The 16,402-nt window shown below is 35.2% G+C and overlaps 1 protein-coding gene across 7 annotated transcripts in view; it reads left to right on the top strand.

The window, feature by feature from the left end:
- ADGRG6 (adhesion G protein-coupled receptor G6) overlaps positions 1-16,402 on the top strand; it is a 110,745-nt gene that overhangs the window by 80,919 nt on the left and 13,424 nt on the right. For all 7 annotated transcript variants that reach the window (XM_057407099.1, XM_057407142.1, XM_057407128.1 and 4 more), the window contains 8 exons: positions 251-312; positions 1,759-1,966; positions 2,529-2,694; positions 5,940-6,080; positions 9,902-10,018; positions 11,014-11,059; positions 12,813-12,919; positions 15,673-15,800. In XM_057407099.1, the coding sequence (XP_057263082.1) occupies positions 251-312; positions 1,759-1,966; positions 2,529-2,694; positions 5,940-6,080; positions 9,902-10,018; positions 11,014-11,059; positions 12,813-12,919; positions 15,673-15,800 (975 nt within the window). The remainder of the gene's footprint in view (positions 1-250; positions 313-1,758; positions 1,967-2,528; positions 2,695-5,939; positions 6,081-9,901; positions 10,019-11,013; positions 11,060-12,812; positions 12,920-15,672; positions 15,801-16,402) is intronic.

Below are 16,402 nucleotides of genomic sequence, written 5' to 3'. Positions count from 1 at the left end.
TATCAAATCAGTATAGCAATCAGCTGGGAATTTGTCCAAAAGAGCAAGGGTTTGTCTCAGCACTGTCACTTAATTGTTCACATATTTACACTGACAAGCATACATATTTCATTTTACTAGGGGCCATGTTGCTAGGACAGTTGTGAATTGAGAAGAGTTGACCACTGTGACTCCTATAGAATAATTATGAAAAATTTATATAATGCATGCTATTGTATTTCATGTGAATTTTGTCATTTTTCCTCTTTAGCTATTTGGGTCTGCAGAATTATACATCATACTGGGGCCAGCCTGATCTTAGAAATTGCACAGGTGTGTATATTGATACTGGTCTTTGGCTAAAGGAATAGTTTTGTAGGCCTTGGTTACCGCTTGCTGTAATGAAGTTACATTAAGGAAGAAAATATTCCTTTATGCTGGGTTGCTTAAAATCTGTCTAAAAAGTCAGTGCAAATGTAAAATATTTAAATTCTGGGGAAGTACATCAAGTTGAATTCAGCCCATCCATGAAAAGCTCTGGGTACCAATTCATGAAATAAATCAAACTCTAAAGGTAATTCAGCAAGAACTGAAGCAGGTGGTAGCTTGATATTCAGATAAATTTTAAATGTTTCCAGTGCCTGTAAGTGCCAGTGGAAAGGCTCCCACTCTCTTCACTGGGTTTACAATCAGAAATTTTCAGATTTTTTCTCACTTTGCAAAATACCCCTTGGTGTCATTCTAGCCTTAAAGGAGTAATGAAACAATGCATAACAATTTTATGGCCCCCATTTTTAGTGCCAGTGCTAGTGAGGAGAATGATACTTACCTAAGGAATTCAGAGCACCTACACTAAGCTCCTGTTCTAATTTGCTTTCTTGAAGAAGCACCCTCACTGATAGAGGGGTCCTAGGGGGCCTGGCTACCTATCTTGTTTGATTGAGTACTCACAGTCAGACTATAGGAAACCATTATTTCATGTAAAATGAAAATTCTACAGTAAAGGTAGCAAAAGCTATATTATAAAACGCAGCATTAAAAAAAAACACATCCAGTTGCAAACTAAAGAAGCCCTGTCTTCTTTCAAAATCTTACTTACAAATTCCAATAAATCTCAACTTTTATATTTTAAAATTTAGTGTTTACATTAGTTTTCTATGGCATCAAATTTATGGTTTAACACGTGATTTACTCTGATATTTTGCCATTGGATAAACTGTCAAACTTTCCTTACCAGGAAGATTCTTGTCAAGAAATATGCTTGTGTGTTGTGCTTGCCAACCCAGTATAAGCACGACCTTCTGAAGGAACTGAAACACTTGCAATGTGGTCAGACTTTCTCCCTCAAGCTTAGAAGAGTTAATACTTTGTCAGTAATAGTGACTTCAGATGCATTTGTTTCATTTCAAAGTGAAACTGTTTTTTTCCCAGTGGAAAAAAAAAAAAAAAGGATAGCCTAAGGAGAAAAAAAAGAGAGAAAATATGCTTTTTATTTCTTACTTCCCCTTTTTCCTTTCAATCAGCCATTTCAATAATAGTTCTAATTTGCAAACTCAAATCAAATTAAGGCAAGAAAGACACAGCCCCAATGAGGACAGCAAGTTCTATATAGCTTTTCAGAAAATTATAGATTTGTTAAAATTATAAGGTCCTATGTTCAAGTACCACAGAACATGCTGTAGCTTTCAACAATGAGGATAAAAATGTGTATTTCTGAATATTTCAGGACTGATATACATTATGTTCTCTTTTTACTTCATTTTACCTATACACTTACAGAAAATGCAGCTGACATAGCCAATCAGCTTCTGAATCTCACTGGTGAAGGGCAACAGCTAACCTCAGACAAAGTGAATGATGTTGTGCAGAAGCTCAAAAAAATTGTGAACGATGAAGAAATTGATGAATCTCTGGGTTCTACCGTGGTGACAATTTTTTCCAATATTCTAACCAGTTCAGACAGTGTACTGGCAGCATCATCTTCAGAGTAAGTATTTCTGCATTTAAGTCAAGGTTTTTAGAGCAACCTGCAAGGTTGGAAGGATATGGTTTAGTGTGAGGTGTCCCTGCCCATGGCAGGGGTGTTGGAACTTGATGATCTTAAGGTCCTTTCCAACCCTAACTATTCTATGATTCTATGATTCTCCCTTCTATTTATAGATGAACAACCACAGTGATTTTGATCAAAAATAATTTTCCAAATTAGATATACAAATATTTCTTCTTGTACTAAAATGAATGTGCATGACAAAGATGATGATAAAGTGTTTGGATGGAATTCTCCTGTTACATGACACAGCATAGATCTAAGTATTGTTGGAAACTTATTTCAGGGCCAGTGATATGTAGTCAGATAGTTTTTCTTAATCAAAACCTTTTATTTTCAACAGAGATGCCTAAATTTACAGCCTGAGTGTCTCCTTGTGAATACACAGATGAGTGATAGAAACATAGTAAAAGGATCATCTTAAATGTGGAGAGTAAAAAGAGCATAGTATTTTTTTTTTTCCTGTTTTCAGTTTTTATAATAATTTTATTTCTGGTTTTAGAGCTCTAAAAACTATTGATGCCTTGGCTTTAAAGATCCAGTTCACTGGACCATCCATGAGTATTTCAACGCGAAACCTCGCACTTGGAGTGTCTTCTATAAACTCGACTTCATTCAGAGGTGGTTCTTTCAGTGTCAGTCCACAAAATAATGCATCTGATTTCCAGGTATGGAACAAGCAGTTATATTGGAACATGAAATGTGCCTGTTGTTCAGGTGTCTTTACTGTGCTTTTATAAAACCGCAGTTCCCAGTTTTCCCCATACTTTTTATTTCCTCTTTCCTGCAACCATCCAAACAAATTAATGTAGTATTTCTTTGAGTGACAGGAAACCCAGATAAAGTCACATGTTCCATATGGATAAAAAGTATTTTCCTTACAGATCCAGGACGGATCCATTTCATGTTCTATTTACGTTCTAATAATGAAAAGGGAAAATGGTCTCTAACAGTCTTCTCTATCACCCATTGTACGCTAACAGACAATTCCATTGATGCATTTCAGCTTTAGACTAAGACGTCTAACTGTAGGTATTTACATGTAAATTTCTACATATAAAATAGGTCTTCAATATTCCAGTAGAGTTTAAAAACTTACTGCTAACAGGGATGTAAGGCTGATCCAGTTGTCCACACATAGGTTGCTCCGTTGGCGATGTTTGAGGTGGTTCAAGACATTCATGTGGAGCTTGAACAGCCTAGACATGAAAAATGAAGAAAAAAACTACTTATCACACAAAATGCATAATGGTCTCTAGTGCTACAGTATCTAGACAGGCTGCTGTAGTTAAGATATTTGTCATCACAAAATACTTTTTCTTCTTTTTTTTCCACAAATAGAAAAGCCTAGACATCTAAAAGCTATGAAACAGCATTTGAGAAGCACATGAACACCCATTGGAATTTTCCAAAGATTCTTTTGAAATCAGTAGCAATAAGGTGCTGAAACTTTTAAAATTCCACTATATGCCTGCTTGCATCTTATGGCACCTAAATGCTTTTTAAAATGTAGTGCAGTGTCTTTTTTTCACAGTTATATGAGAAGTCTATGACAGAGGTAATGTAATCTCAGTTTCCTGGGAATCTAACTATTAGAATGTGGTGAGTCTTACTTGGAGAAAAACACAAAAAGGATTAAACAGGAGTAGTAAAAAAATCACCCATCACTTGGTAGAGGAAATAAAGAGGAATTCAAAAAGGAACCAAAGCTGAATTCAAACGAAACGTGCCATTATGCCATTATGAAAACAGGCTAATCACTGGGGTATAAACTTATAGAACAAAACAAAATTCCTGCTTCAAATTGGTAAGACAACAAACCTAACATATGTCTGATCATTTTATAAAGTACTGTGTACTGTAAAAATCAAAAATAATAAAGGTGCCAGAAAAAGTAGTAGTAGCATTATAAGGTGCAGGCCTTTTACATGCTATGTATATAAACCTTGGATCAAAACTCAAATGCTGATTTGAATAGATACAAATGGATGTAATGTAATCAAGTTTTCACATATTTATATTTATATAAATTTGGGGTAAAATTTCTTTGAATCAATTTTATTAGAAATCTTTAATGATTGTAAATTTGCTGTTGTTTAGGTCTGTTATTCATGAAGCTAAATAGCTGATTGTTCTTTGATTATTATCAAAGGAATGCTTCTTATCCAGATTTTATCCTGTATTTATGGAAAGAGGAAAGGAAAAATTCTGAAGCCAGGTTTGGGATATTTGCATGTATAATAAGAATTACCATCTGTGGCTTGAGGACATCCAGGAATTTTCTTGCCCTGGAATCATTTCTTACAGCACTGTCTAAATAATCATAGAATCCAAACTCCATCAAATTATTTATAATGTTCCTATTGGAACATGAGTTTATTCTAAGACTTTCACATTTCCAGCAGATGATTGATGGAGAATTCTTAGCATCCTTCCTCCCAGAAAAGTCTGCAGCAGCTGGGTCACCGTTTAGATTTTCCATGCCTGTCGGAAAGATACTTGTTATCCCTGCTGGAGGTAGATTCCCTTGTGAAAACCCAGGTTTTTCACCAGTGATGTGATGACCTATCCCAGGCTCATCAGGGAGCATTAAACTCTTCTAGCTGTATATCAGAATGTTTCCAGATTTTATTTTTTTTTTTTATAGTAGATATTAAGCAAAAGTGTCCATGGCGATTTGGAAAGATTCTATTTCAGTCCCCTGTACTTTTACATTTCTTGCCAAACCTTTGACTGAGCTAGCTTTTGGTGATTCATATTATTAAATTGTTCCTGTAATATATCCATACTTCTTTATAGAAGCTTCTTCCATTCTATTTGCTGACTGTATCTAATGAACAACGTTATCACACGCAGACTTTCTGTTTAATATGGCACCATTATCCTTTCAAAATCATTTATTCAACTGCTTCTAGCCATGTCAGGAGATATCTGTGAGCCATTTCTTACTAATTTCCAAGGGTGCCTGTTATTCACAGTAAAACTGCGAAAATTTGCAACTTAAATAAATCTGGCGTATGGCTTTTAACTTTCTATTAGCTAATGGTGCTTTAAGAATCCTGTGGCTGAGCATGAGAAGCATAAATATGTGATAAAGTTGCCTCTGGAGAACTCAGGATTGTGAGTTTCCTTATATCACAGTAAAATGCTTAATCGCTTTTTCTATAGAGCCACTGTGAGATGGCTTGCTCCCCTTTTGATGGATAAGGTGGAACGCCATGAAGGAAGAGCATGCAGTCATAGAATTGTTTATTGGTAGCTGATGAAATGCAAGTTTGCATCCTCATTCTTTTCCTGGTCACTTGTTACATCCCTATGCCATAGAGGGCTTTCAGCTGTCTGACATTTTGCAGGTATAGATTAAGCTTATATTGATGCCAGAAGGTGTCTTTTCTTTGTGCTACATAGCATGACAAACACTGAGAGATGATGCTAATCATTATTGCAAGATCTCCTTTCTGTAATAGAGAAACAAGAAAAGCTCATGAGAAAATTAAGATGTGGAGATCAAATGATGCAACTCAAGAAAGTAGGATTCAGAACTTGTTTTTCTTTTCTCAATATTGTTTGGTATGAGGAGAAGCATCTTGAAGGTTACTGAAAATTACTGACTGCTACTATTGCCATCTCATTACTTCCAAATCATCATTATAGCAGTGGGGGAGGTTTTCTGTTTGTTGGTTTTATCTAATACATTTTTGTAGAAGGCTGATCTCATGCTGAAAGAATGGGAAAACCTCCCAGGCCTTTATTTATTTATTGCATCAGTTCTTACATAGGTACAGGTCATATTAGTTTGGTAACTTCTAGCTGCATGTTTACATATCTTTGTGTAAGGATGTGAACCCAGTTGTGGACAGTGGATGGTTTCTTTTTTGTTTGAACATTTTCTTCTGTTCTTTTTATTTAACAGATAGATTTTGACAAAGATCAGACAAATGCCATCGCTTCTGTTGTTCTGCCACCAAGTTTACTGAAGAATCTAAGTCAAGATGAGTTTGAAGTTATATCCAGGGCTCAGTTTACTTTCTTCAATAAAAATGGTCTTTTTCAGGTAAACTTTAATGTGTTTGTGTGTGAATTTCAGTTAGGGTGAGTCAAAGCCAGCTGCTGAAAGTTTCCTGTAGTTTAATCATTTCACAGCATCTCATGAGTTACAGGAATGAGAAGGTGATAGCAGATGTAGGCACTAGAGACAGTGTTATGTTCATAGTGACGTAGTCACATTGCTGAAGTTGAATTAAAGCCAACTTTTGGCTGTAGTTTGATTGACTGCAAATTGATTATAGAATCATAGAATCATAGAATAATTAGGCTTGGAAAGGACCTTAAGATCATCTAGTTCCAACCCCCCTGCCGTGGGCAGGGACACCTTATGCTAAATCTTGTCACCCAAATTGCACATTCCTGTCACATGTGAAATAAACTTTTTCTCAGGGTAATCTGTGGAAAACTGTATCCCAGCTGATTAGACTCAGAGTAAAGTGGCAAGGCCTTTTAAACAGCATAATTTCTGTTAGAATGTATTAATATAAGTCGTTGATGTTCAGTGGAGCCAGATTCTTTTCTATCGGAAGGGAATTTGGCATTTAACACTGCCAAGTACTCTTTCTTTCTCTTTTCCTTAAAACAGTTGGGTGGCCCTGATATCCACCTGAATACTTATATTCAGTTGGAAACTCTGAGCTGGTGGTCATCAGCCAAAGAACATTTGTTTCTATACATACTATTATTCTTTCCACATATGGGCTCTCATAAGCACACTGTATTTTAACATGGGATAACAGTACTTGTACCTGAACGCCAAGAGAACTCAGGTACATTTGACTTTTTTTCTCCTTTGGGTCCCAACACATGTTAATTATAAATAGTTCCTGCATAGCAGATGTGAAAAAAATTAGGAAGAGTTCACAGCTTGGAAAAACAATCAAAAACTTACATATTTTGAAAAAAAAAAGTTAATTAAGAAGGAAACATTGTTACATACTTAACTGCTGACTGAGTCTCAGAAGGCTTGAGTTTGTTTTCCCATTAGTATTTCAAATGAACTTTGGCTCCTGTGCATCCGCAGAACTCTGTAGTATTGTATTGTCCCTATATTATCGTTTTTATTGGCAGTGTATCCAGATTCTTAAGATAATCTAGGCAAGAAAATACTCATGACCCTCAGTTGCCTTCTGAAATACACTCCTAAGTATTAACTATTTAAAATAATATTAATTTTAGGCCACTGTTGATAAAAAACAGGATGGATATATTTAATTAAAAAAACCCAGAAGACTACAGATGTAGGCTCGTCATAATGGCATAAAAACATATAAAATCAGAATTTGTCCTTTAATGGTTTGAACTGGTTTCTAAGGGATACTTAATCACTGGAAAGCAGAAACCATGAAAATTTGCATCTAAATACCTTCTTTTTTTGGTGTGTTTTTCAAACTATTTATGGCTGACATGTTCAATGTAATTTATTAAAAATGTGTAAAAATCTCATTTTGGTAAGTCTAAAAATTAAGTAAATTAAAAGTAAATAAAGGCTAAAAATACAGCCTAAAAATAAATTGACCCACATAGAATCACAGAATTGTACATGCCATCTCAAACCCAATAACTTTATCCATTAGTATAAAAGTATTTCATAAATATTTATTACAGTTGCAAGTAAAAATCCCAATGCTATTGGCTGTGTTTCTTACAAGCATTCAATATAACAGTGAAACGGCATGCTTTAAAGCACTGGAGGGTTGTTTGTTTTTTTTTATTGCAACTGAGAAAATACTAGTAATTTTTATCTTGTGATTCATAAAAATATGATTGTTACATTACTTGTAAGTCTGTATGAAAAGCTGATGTAAGATATTCAGGGTAGGATGCATTTCACCAAACATAGGTGTGTTCAGCATATATACCTATGCCTGAACTGTTGTCCGTAAATTTCCTTCAAAGCCACTTGATGGAAAAGAATTAACAATGTTGAGATGTGACGCATCTCATCCTGGTGCAGGACTAGGCATCAGACAAAGGGGTGCAATTTGCAACACCCCAAGGTAAAAGGTACTACTTACTGGCTGACAGATGTGACAATAAATCTGTAAGAGATGTGAGATCTTCTGCAGTAGCAGCTAAAGACTGGACAGGATACTTTAAAGCCTCTTACAATGGACACATATTTTTAGGCGACCCATATTCAACCTAGATAATTTAGAAAGAATAGGTAAGATGTATTATGCTCTGGACATACTGATTTCCTATCTTTGACTATGTTAAGAAACACTGGAATGGCTACTTCATTTCTAGACATCTTCTTTTTTGCATGTGTAAAGTTATTTGAAAGGATCATCCTCATGAGTTCTGAGGCCATGAAAATAATGTACGAATATGATAAATACGTGAATTGTTTTGATTGCTTAAACTAGACCAGGTTTATGTCATTGAAACTAGCCTCAGCATTGCTTTACTTTGTACCTCTATGTATTTTGCTAGCTGAAAGCTTACCCCTAATTTAGCTGAGCACAGCCTTATAGCTAAATAATCAGTTACCTGTATTCTACTTTAATGTAAACCTTATTTCTATTCCTTTATAAGGACAAGTAAGCATATATTATAAAGAGACCAATCGATACTAATTTCTGCTTTTTATCTGCAGGAGATAGAATACATAAAAAACCATCAAAATCTGTGCAAAGGCTTCCATAGAATTGACTAATATTGAAATTTAGGTGGTAGCCAAGAGGTTTTCTCTTTTTTAAATGCTAAAGAACTATCCAGAAAACTGCATTTTCATTTCTTTGCAATTTTTCAGTTTTTAGGAAATTATGTTTCAAAGCTTCAGTATAATCTGAAATACTGTGTTTAAAAACTCTTGGATATGGTTCTTAAGAAAGAAAATATTCTTCTCAGGATAGTGTGCACTTAATAACTGAAGCTATTCTGTGTCTCATGACTGGTGGGGTATCATGAGCCCAGTACTGGTATCTGACATCTTGTGAGGCTAACAAAACCCCTGGACTGAAGGAATCAGGGGTTTAGGAGTTTGGCCGCCCAGATTTTTGGAGGTAAAGTGAGTGGCAATAGATTATTTGACCTAAGATCTGCCACAGGCAGTAACCAAGCTTCTCACCTTCCCATGAGGCCAACCAGGCATGTAATTATGAGGTTTCAGTGGAAGGTCATCAGAAGAATATAGGATTTCCAAAGCACTTCCATATTAGTAAAACATCAGTTTTCAAGGAAAACTTATCTTTTGGAAAATTCTGAACCTGGTACTTTTTCACTGCAGGTTAGAAATGGTACTGCTTATTGACAGCATCAGCCTTTTATTTAAAATCCCATCAAATAAGACATTCTAGATATTACTCTCTCCTACAGTCTATAACATTGTTTTGAATTTGTTTACTACTTCTTATTCATTCTAAGATGGAGGATGATTTAGCAACAATACACAGAAAATATTTTATGCTTCAAAAACTTTGCATCTACTAAAAAGGATAGTGTTGACAATAAGATAAGAAAGCTAGTTCATTATTGTTTAAGGAAATGAGCTAATCATATCATGGGTTGTTATCTGCTGCATTGTTTGAGTCATAATTTTTTTGGCATCAGGCATAATGATTAAAAGGAGAATTTAAGCCTTCTAACCTCTCCAGAATAATTGTGCCTATATGTGTTTATGGCTATATGGAAAATAGGGAAACTTCCGTGAGGGAAACCCATAATTTGATTGAATAACATAACGTTCTTATATTGCATGATCAAAAGTGCAGAAATGCTGACAACTTACTTACTCTATCACTCTGTAAAAATGAAATTGTGTACTCTGGCTTTTATGTTACCTGCTATGTAAGCTTTTATTATATTTTTCTGAATCTTTCAAAGGATGCAGAAAATCCTGCTGATTTGACCAGTTTTGTGGTGGCATGCAGTATTGGAAACATAACCATTCAGGATCTTCAGGATTACGTGAAGGTTACAATTAAGCATACCAAAATTCAGGTAAAACAAGACTCACCATTCAGCGGAAAAGAATGCAGATTATGTATAGGCAAAGCATATAGCCTGATTCATTTGGATGGATTTTTTGCCACTCAGAGGCAATTTCTGTGCCATTAACTGTAGGCAGCACCTCTGTTCATGACCAAATTCACAACCAGTGACCAGGGATATGATTTATTACACCTCAGCTTTAGAATGACTTAAATTGTTTGATCAAGCGTGAATTGCTTTGTTAATAGTTCCCCATGTTATTTTGTTGTCATGTGGTTTTCATCAAAGGAAGAATGGACAGAATCATGTTGTTAAAAGATGACTACAATTAATTTAGGGAAATACAGACCAAATGTAACCTTTGGCTACATGCTGTTTCAGTTAAAAAATATGTGAGCTTGACTCTGTTCTGCATGTTGTCAATAGCTACTCCAAAAGAGACAGCACTGTAGAAGTTAAGACAGAATGTTAAAATGTTAAAATGCAGTACCTAAGAAAACTGTTTATATAGTGAGAGCCTGTTTTGTAATTTTCACAGTTTGATTAACTTGGATTAATCTTATGTTTCATTATAATTTAATATTTTGTCAGGCAAAACAACCTTCCCTTAAATTCAGCAGGCTTTTGCACGTTTTCTAGGCCAGTTACATAGAGGATTCACTTAAAAGTCCTAAGGAAGTGAACAGTAAAAAGTATTTAGAGTCTGTAAAGACATCATATTCATGGATAACTGTAGTGAGAAAATAAAACGTCATTATTCTGAGGATGTGGAAAAGGAGCAGTTCAAAGGAACAGTGCTCTAGATTTTATAATCTAGGCAGCTGTGTCTTTCTAGCAGAGTACTTTTTAAATTGCCAGTAGACAAAATTTCAAGAATCCGAATGATATTTAGTCTTCTGCTCATTTAATGAAAAGATATGTAGTAAAACTTCTGCTGTAAATGTATATGTTGATAAGACTTGTCTGAAGAGGTATACAAAGCCTAATTTTGCATATGTTCTTAGGAAGATCCTAAGCCTACCTGCGTCTTCTGGGATATGAACAAAAATGGTAAGTTTAAAATTACTGTATTTTCTTTTATGTGGGGAATAAAAGTGTCTAAGTTTTAAAATTGGACACAGACTTGGCCATTTTGCTTCTTAATCAGTCCTTGCAGAATTCAATGAAATCTTTAGATTGTATTTTTTCTTCTGGTTAGTACAGTTGCTTGCAACAACAGAGGTTAAATATACTTTACTTTTAGAAAATTTTTAATGTTAATTTGTTTAGCATTTTAAATTTGTAAATTAATTTTTTCTACTTTTCTGTATCTGATAGCAGTTTCTCACTGATCTGTCTGTATCTGTTAATTAAAAAAGTAATGCTACACAGACAAATGAATGGTTCTTAGCCATATTTTTAATTGATCGTTTTTTATATGTTGTGTTATTTAATTCTGAGATTGTGCCTGTTACAAATCTTAAGCTCGTTTTTCTTCCATAGAAGGTTAGGAACTGCATTACACAAACCTCATCCACCTTGTAAACAGATGGCAGTCCAGCATGATGAGGTCTCATATGGAGACATTAACAAGACAGCATTTTAGCCCATTCTTCATTGCTACTGTCTAACCCATGTGTGATGTTACACTCAGGTTCTTCATTCTTTGCAAAGACAAAGTCATTCTCTGGGATGAATTTCCAGATCCTTCTACTTTAGAAGATCACTACTGAGATATTTCTCTTCCTTACAGTGAAACAAATAAAGCAAAGAAATAACTGTCCTTACCAGGAGGATTCCCAGGGGAGAGATTTAGTGTTGCAAGAAATAAAATTTACCATCCAAACTTGTCCTTGAAATCGTGAAATTCAACAGAAGAACTGAAGAGAATGCAGAAGGATAAAAATGAGGGGGGGCTGGGTGGGATGGGTAAGAATAATCTATTTTGGAAACTAAACTTAAGAAGGAGAAACACACAGGGAGAAAAGTTTTTCTAGTAGCTGCTTGAATGGGGGAGACTTTTAAGTGGTTTTGGAACATCATCGCAGTCTTTTGAGAGATTCTGTCTTGAATTTGGGGTAAAGTTATAGGGCCAGTCAGGTAATTTGCTGATTTTGCCTGGAGCTGTGCAAAAATGTCCTAAGAGTTCAGAGAATACGAACTATTTCACAAAATTAGTTCATGTTTTAGCAGGAGAAAAATGAAAGAAGAAGTAACTAGAAATACAAATTTTACTTTTTACCTTTCTATTTTTAAAAAGATAATATTTCTATTTATTTATCATAATGGCCTTTTCAGGTGGGGTGGGTAGGGGATTGTTTACTTCATGTTTTTTCTGAAGGCCACAAAGGATCATTGGGATTATCCACGCTGACCTTGTGCATTACATGCTCCAGAGAGGAAGGGTGGGACCCTCTGCTCCAGGCAATAAATGCTTTCATGTGCCTGGGGATATATAAGTAGAGGGAGGTAGGTGCAGACATTATGTCAGTGTGTTAAAAAGGAGTTATAAAACCTGTTGGGTAAAACTAAACTGTGTTTTAATGAGTGATCCACAAAGTCATTCATCAGCTCAAAAAAGCTTCCTACTTTTTTAGATCTTGATCTCTTGCTTCAGCTCAGTGGTCCGTTACTGGGACACTCATCTGGTGTGATTCTCTGCAGAAACTAGGAAATCTGACACTTGCTTCTCTCCTAATTGTTTTTTATGTTCACTTATACAATTTGAGAAAGCATTTGCACAAGATGAAATGAGAAATGTATTAGAAGAGAGAATGACATGAGTTTGTGGGAAAGTACAGTTTCTCCTCTTTGATTTCCACAGGTGGAAGTGGTGGCTGGAGCCCTGAGGGCTGCCAGGTGGACACAGAATCCAATGAAAATGAGACGGTTTGCTTATGCAATCACCTCACACACTTTGGGGTCCTAATGGTAGGCAACCTCACTGTTCACTAAGTTACCTTTTCTAGGAACTGCAATGCAGTTTTTGTCTTGGGTCAAGAACACTCATATTTTTCTTATCATCATTTTCCCCATTATTGTCATAAAGTTATTTTTTCATAACAAAATAGCTAGTGATAAGGACTCAGGAATGAGGTAATGAATAAAGTTAGCAATGAAAGTATGTTGTTGTTGCTGTTTTATTGTTATGATTATTATTGAGTTCTTTACAAGTGGCTAAATATTTAAAAATAAAAAATTGTGCCCATAAGAGTATTCTATATTTTAAAAGTACTGTGCCACAAAAGACCTGGTGTTGAGACTTCTGAGCAATACCAAAATACAGAGAGCATATTATACCATCCTTCAAAGCTGGGACAAGGCTCAGTGAAAAAGAAAGTCATAGACTGTAAAGTCAAGGCCCAATACTAACACTTCCACTAGTGAAACAGAAAAAAATTACCTTAATGAATCATAAGGGTTTCTCTTAACAATATAATCTGACAAAAATGACATGCAGCTGTCACATGTAACAAGAGGGCGTAGCAAGAGGGAAGTGAACGAAGTCTAGGTAGATTTGAAATGTCAAGATCAGGGAAGTGGGAAAGTTGTTTGCAGAAAAGAAAAAAAGTAGGAGAAAAAGTTCAGGTGCTGTTTTCAGAACAATAAAAGAGAGACTCACATTGTCAGGGAAAAGAGTCACGGGGAAAAAATGTCCTAGCGTCAGTAAAATGGCTAAGGAAGATGAAAAGTCAAGGGAGCACAATAATTCCCTTTCATCCTGAGATTCAAGAGACTAAATCATCCCTCACAAATTTAGGTTGCAAATCTGACAATATTTATATTTATCTACTGCCAAAAAGTATAGATCAGTACCTCCTTTCCTGAAATGTGTACACCTCTACTTGCTGTTTTCTTATAAACGGCTTTAATCAGCTTTGGGGATGCCTTGCAGTACAAGCCTTTTCCTGGAAAAAGACTGCTCACTGAGAGCTCATATAATATGTGTAACTCATACTCTTTCAGAGCCTTAAGCAAAGTCTCCAGACAGGGTGGCTGAGATAGGTAGGGCATAGCCTATCAGGGAGATGAAAAAGGGAAACGTACAGAGCACTTTAACCACAGTATCATAATTCTTCTGGCACTTCATTCAAGTGTCTCCAGCAATTTGCACATGAAGTCTTTTTGAGAGGAAGAAAATCTCAACATTTAAAAGATGGAATACTGTTACCTTGTATTAACATGTGGAGATTTTTTTTATGCTCAGTAGTGGGCTGGAACATTTCTTTCCATCTAAAATGAACATTCTTTGGCCTCTAAAGCATACCTACATAAAAGATATCTGCTCTTGATCACAACAGTGCTCCTACTGGAAGTTTTTGGGGTTTAATTTAACTTGTTTCAGTGACACATAGGACTTGACTTAACTGAACAAGGGAGCCCCGTGCACCAATTTTTTCAGCTTTGGCTTTCCAGATCCTTCTTAACAGAGCTACTCTCTTCATGTCAGGCTCAGATGTACATATGAAAAAGCCACATGCTTTTTGTCTTTTTGCAGGCTAAATTGTAGTCTTGTTTCACTTTTCATCCTCAAACACAGAAAAAAAGAGCTTTCTGTAGGGTATAGTCAATGAGTCCCTTCTCTTCTCCGAATGCTTTTGTGGCACTTTGAAATAAGGCAGAAGTTCTCTGAATCTGGGCTGTGTTCCAGTAGATTTTTACATAGTTTTGACCCTTCTAATTGCTTTTCCATTTTAATAATCTTTTCTGACTTTAATTTAGATATTAAATTGTTTTCAAATAACATTCTTCTTATATATACAAACTGTCATATAAGGTTGGGACAAGGTGTAAGAAACCTGCTTCTTCCTTTTCCTATAAAGAATGCAATCTTTGGAGCATTTCATTCTTTTTGCTAGATAATTTTCCTAGGGACAGCTACTGTAAAATGGACACCATTATGTGTTAGTATTTGCTTACATTTACTCCACAGTGATATAGATCCAAACATTCTCATTTTTTTTGTCCTTAAAAAAAGGAAATAACACTGCCATTTATGCTCAGACAGTACTATGTGACAATTACAGCTGGACAGAAAACTGGAAAAAAAAAATCCTCAGGATGTTCCTGCTTCATTTCCAATTTTTTTTTAATGTTGTCTTTGTCACTTTTTTTCTGACCAATTCTATTTATGACTATAGTTTGCATGTCAAAACAGACCATAAAACCAAAAAGGAGTATCTTGCCCTTGGTTTCACCCATAGATGATCAGGAACTTTTAATAATGAGAAGTGATGTCAGAAACTTCCCAGAATGTTGCACATTTTAGTATGAATACTTTTAAATTACATTCTCTTAAATCTTGCATCTTCTTAAAGAGTGTTGCTTGTAAGCAGTGGAACTAAAAATTTTGAAAAAGCAATGGAACTAAAAATTTTGAAAATTTTCCCAGAGAAGGACATTTCAGTTCCTGGTACTGAATTATAAGGGTCAGTATCAGACTCTGTCTGCTGATCCCAGCAGTTATAATACTTAACACACAATGTTTTGAAGAGCTATGGGAAGGAAGTGAGACGTGTAACAACTATAGACTAAGTATACTCAGTAAACATGAACCCTCACGTCAGGGTTACAGTAATATTGCCAAAGTGCTTTGGAATTTTACTTGACTAATTACCAAGAGTGTTGTGCACATGGCAAAAGTGTTTGCTGTGACTGATACCTCTTCCTTCTCTCTCACATAGGATCTTCAGAGAACCGTTACACAAATAGACCCACAGAATACCAAGGTCCTCACCTTTATCACTTACATAGGCTGTGGGATATCTGCTATATTTTCAGCTGCAACTCTTCTGACATATATTGCATTTGAGTAAGTATTAGTTCTGTGAAAAAGATCACAAAGGAGGTATCTGAATGTGATGAGTAAAATAAATTAGTTGTATGGTTAGTGTGGTTTATTTGTCTAGGAAAGGAAATTTTTATATATATATATATATATATATATAAAATTTAAAAAAAGCCTCCAAAATCATGGTCACAATGTTGTGATTTTTTTTTTTTTTTTTTTTTTTAAGGAGACTTAACTTTACGTTAGTGCATCTCAAAAATTCCACTTTTGGGAGTACAGAATCTTCTAGAGTCTAAACAGATATGTATTATTTTAAAATCCTCCACCAGGCTTTTAATAAAAATAAAACAAATCTTACCTGTGTGAGTATAACAAGTCCTAAGTATAAAGAGAGAAATTTCCAGCTGCATTTACATTTACATTACATGTAGCCCTTCAGGAAGAAGTGGAAAGAGAAATAAAATTAATATAAATTGTGAAATGTTACAACAATTTCAATAGCAGTCCTGCTGAAATGTGAAAGTGACTCAAGGGAATACAAAAGTTGTGAAGTGGTACAGTACTGTGAATAGTAAAAAGAGAAAATGAAGTCATGTCAACACAAAGGAACCATTCTGCCTGTA

This window comes from Pezoporus wallicus, unplaced genomic scaffold, assembly GCF_028554395.1.
Source record: "Pezoporus wallicus isolate ANWC-B61680 ecotype Strahan unplaced genomic scaffold, APGP_CSIRO_Pwel_v1 contig_3817, whole genome shotgun sequence".
Lineage (NCBI taxonomy): Eukaryota > Metazoa > Chordata > Aves > Psittaciformes > Psittacidae > Pezoporus > Pezoporus wallicus.
Note: the sequence above shows the minus strand (reverse complement) of the source record. Positions and strands in the feature narration are given on the sequence as shown.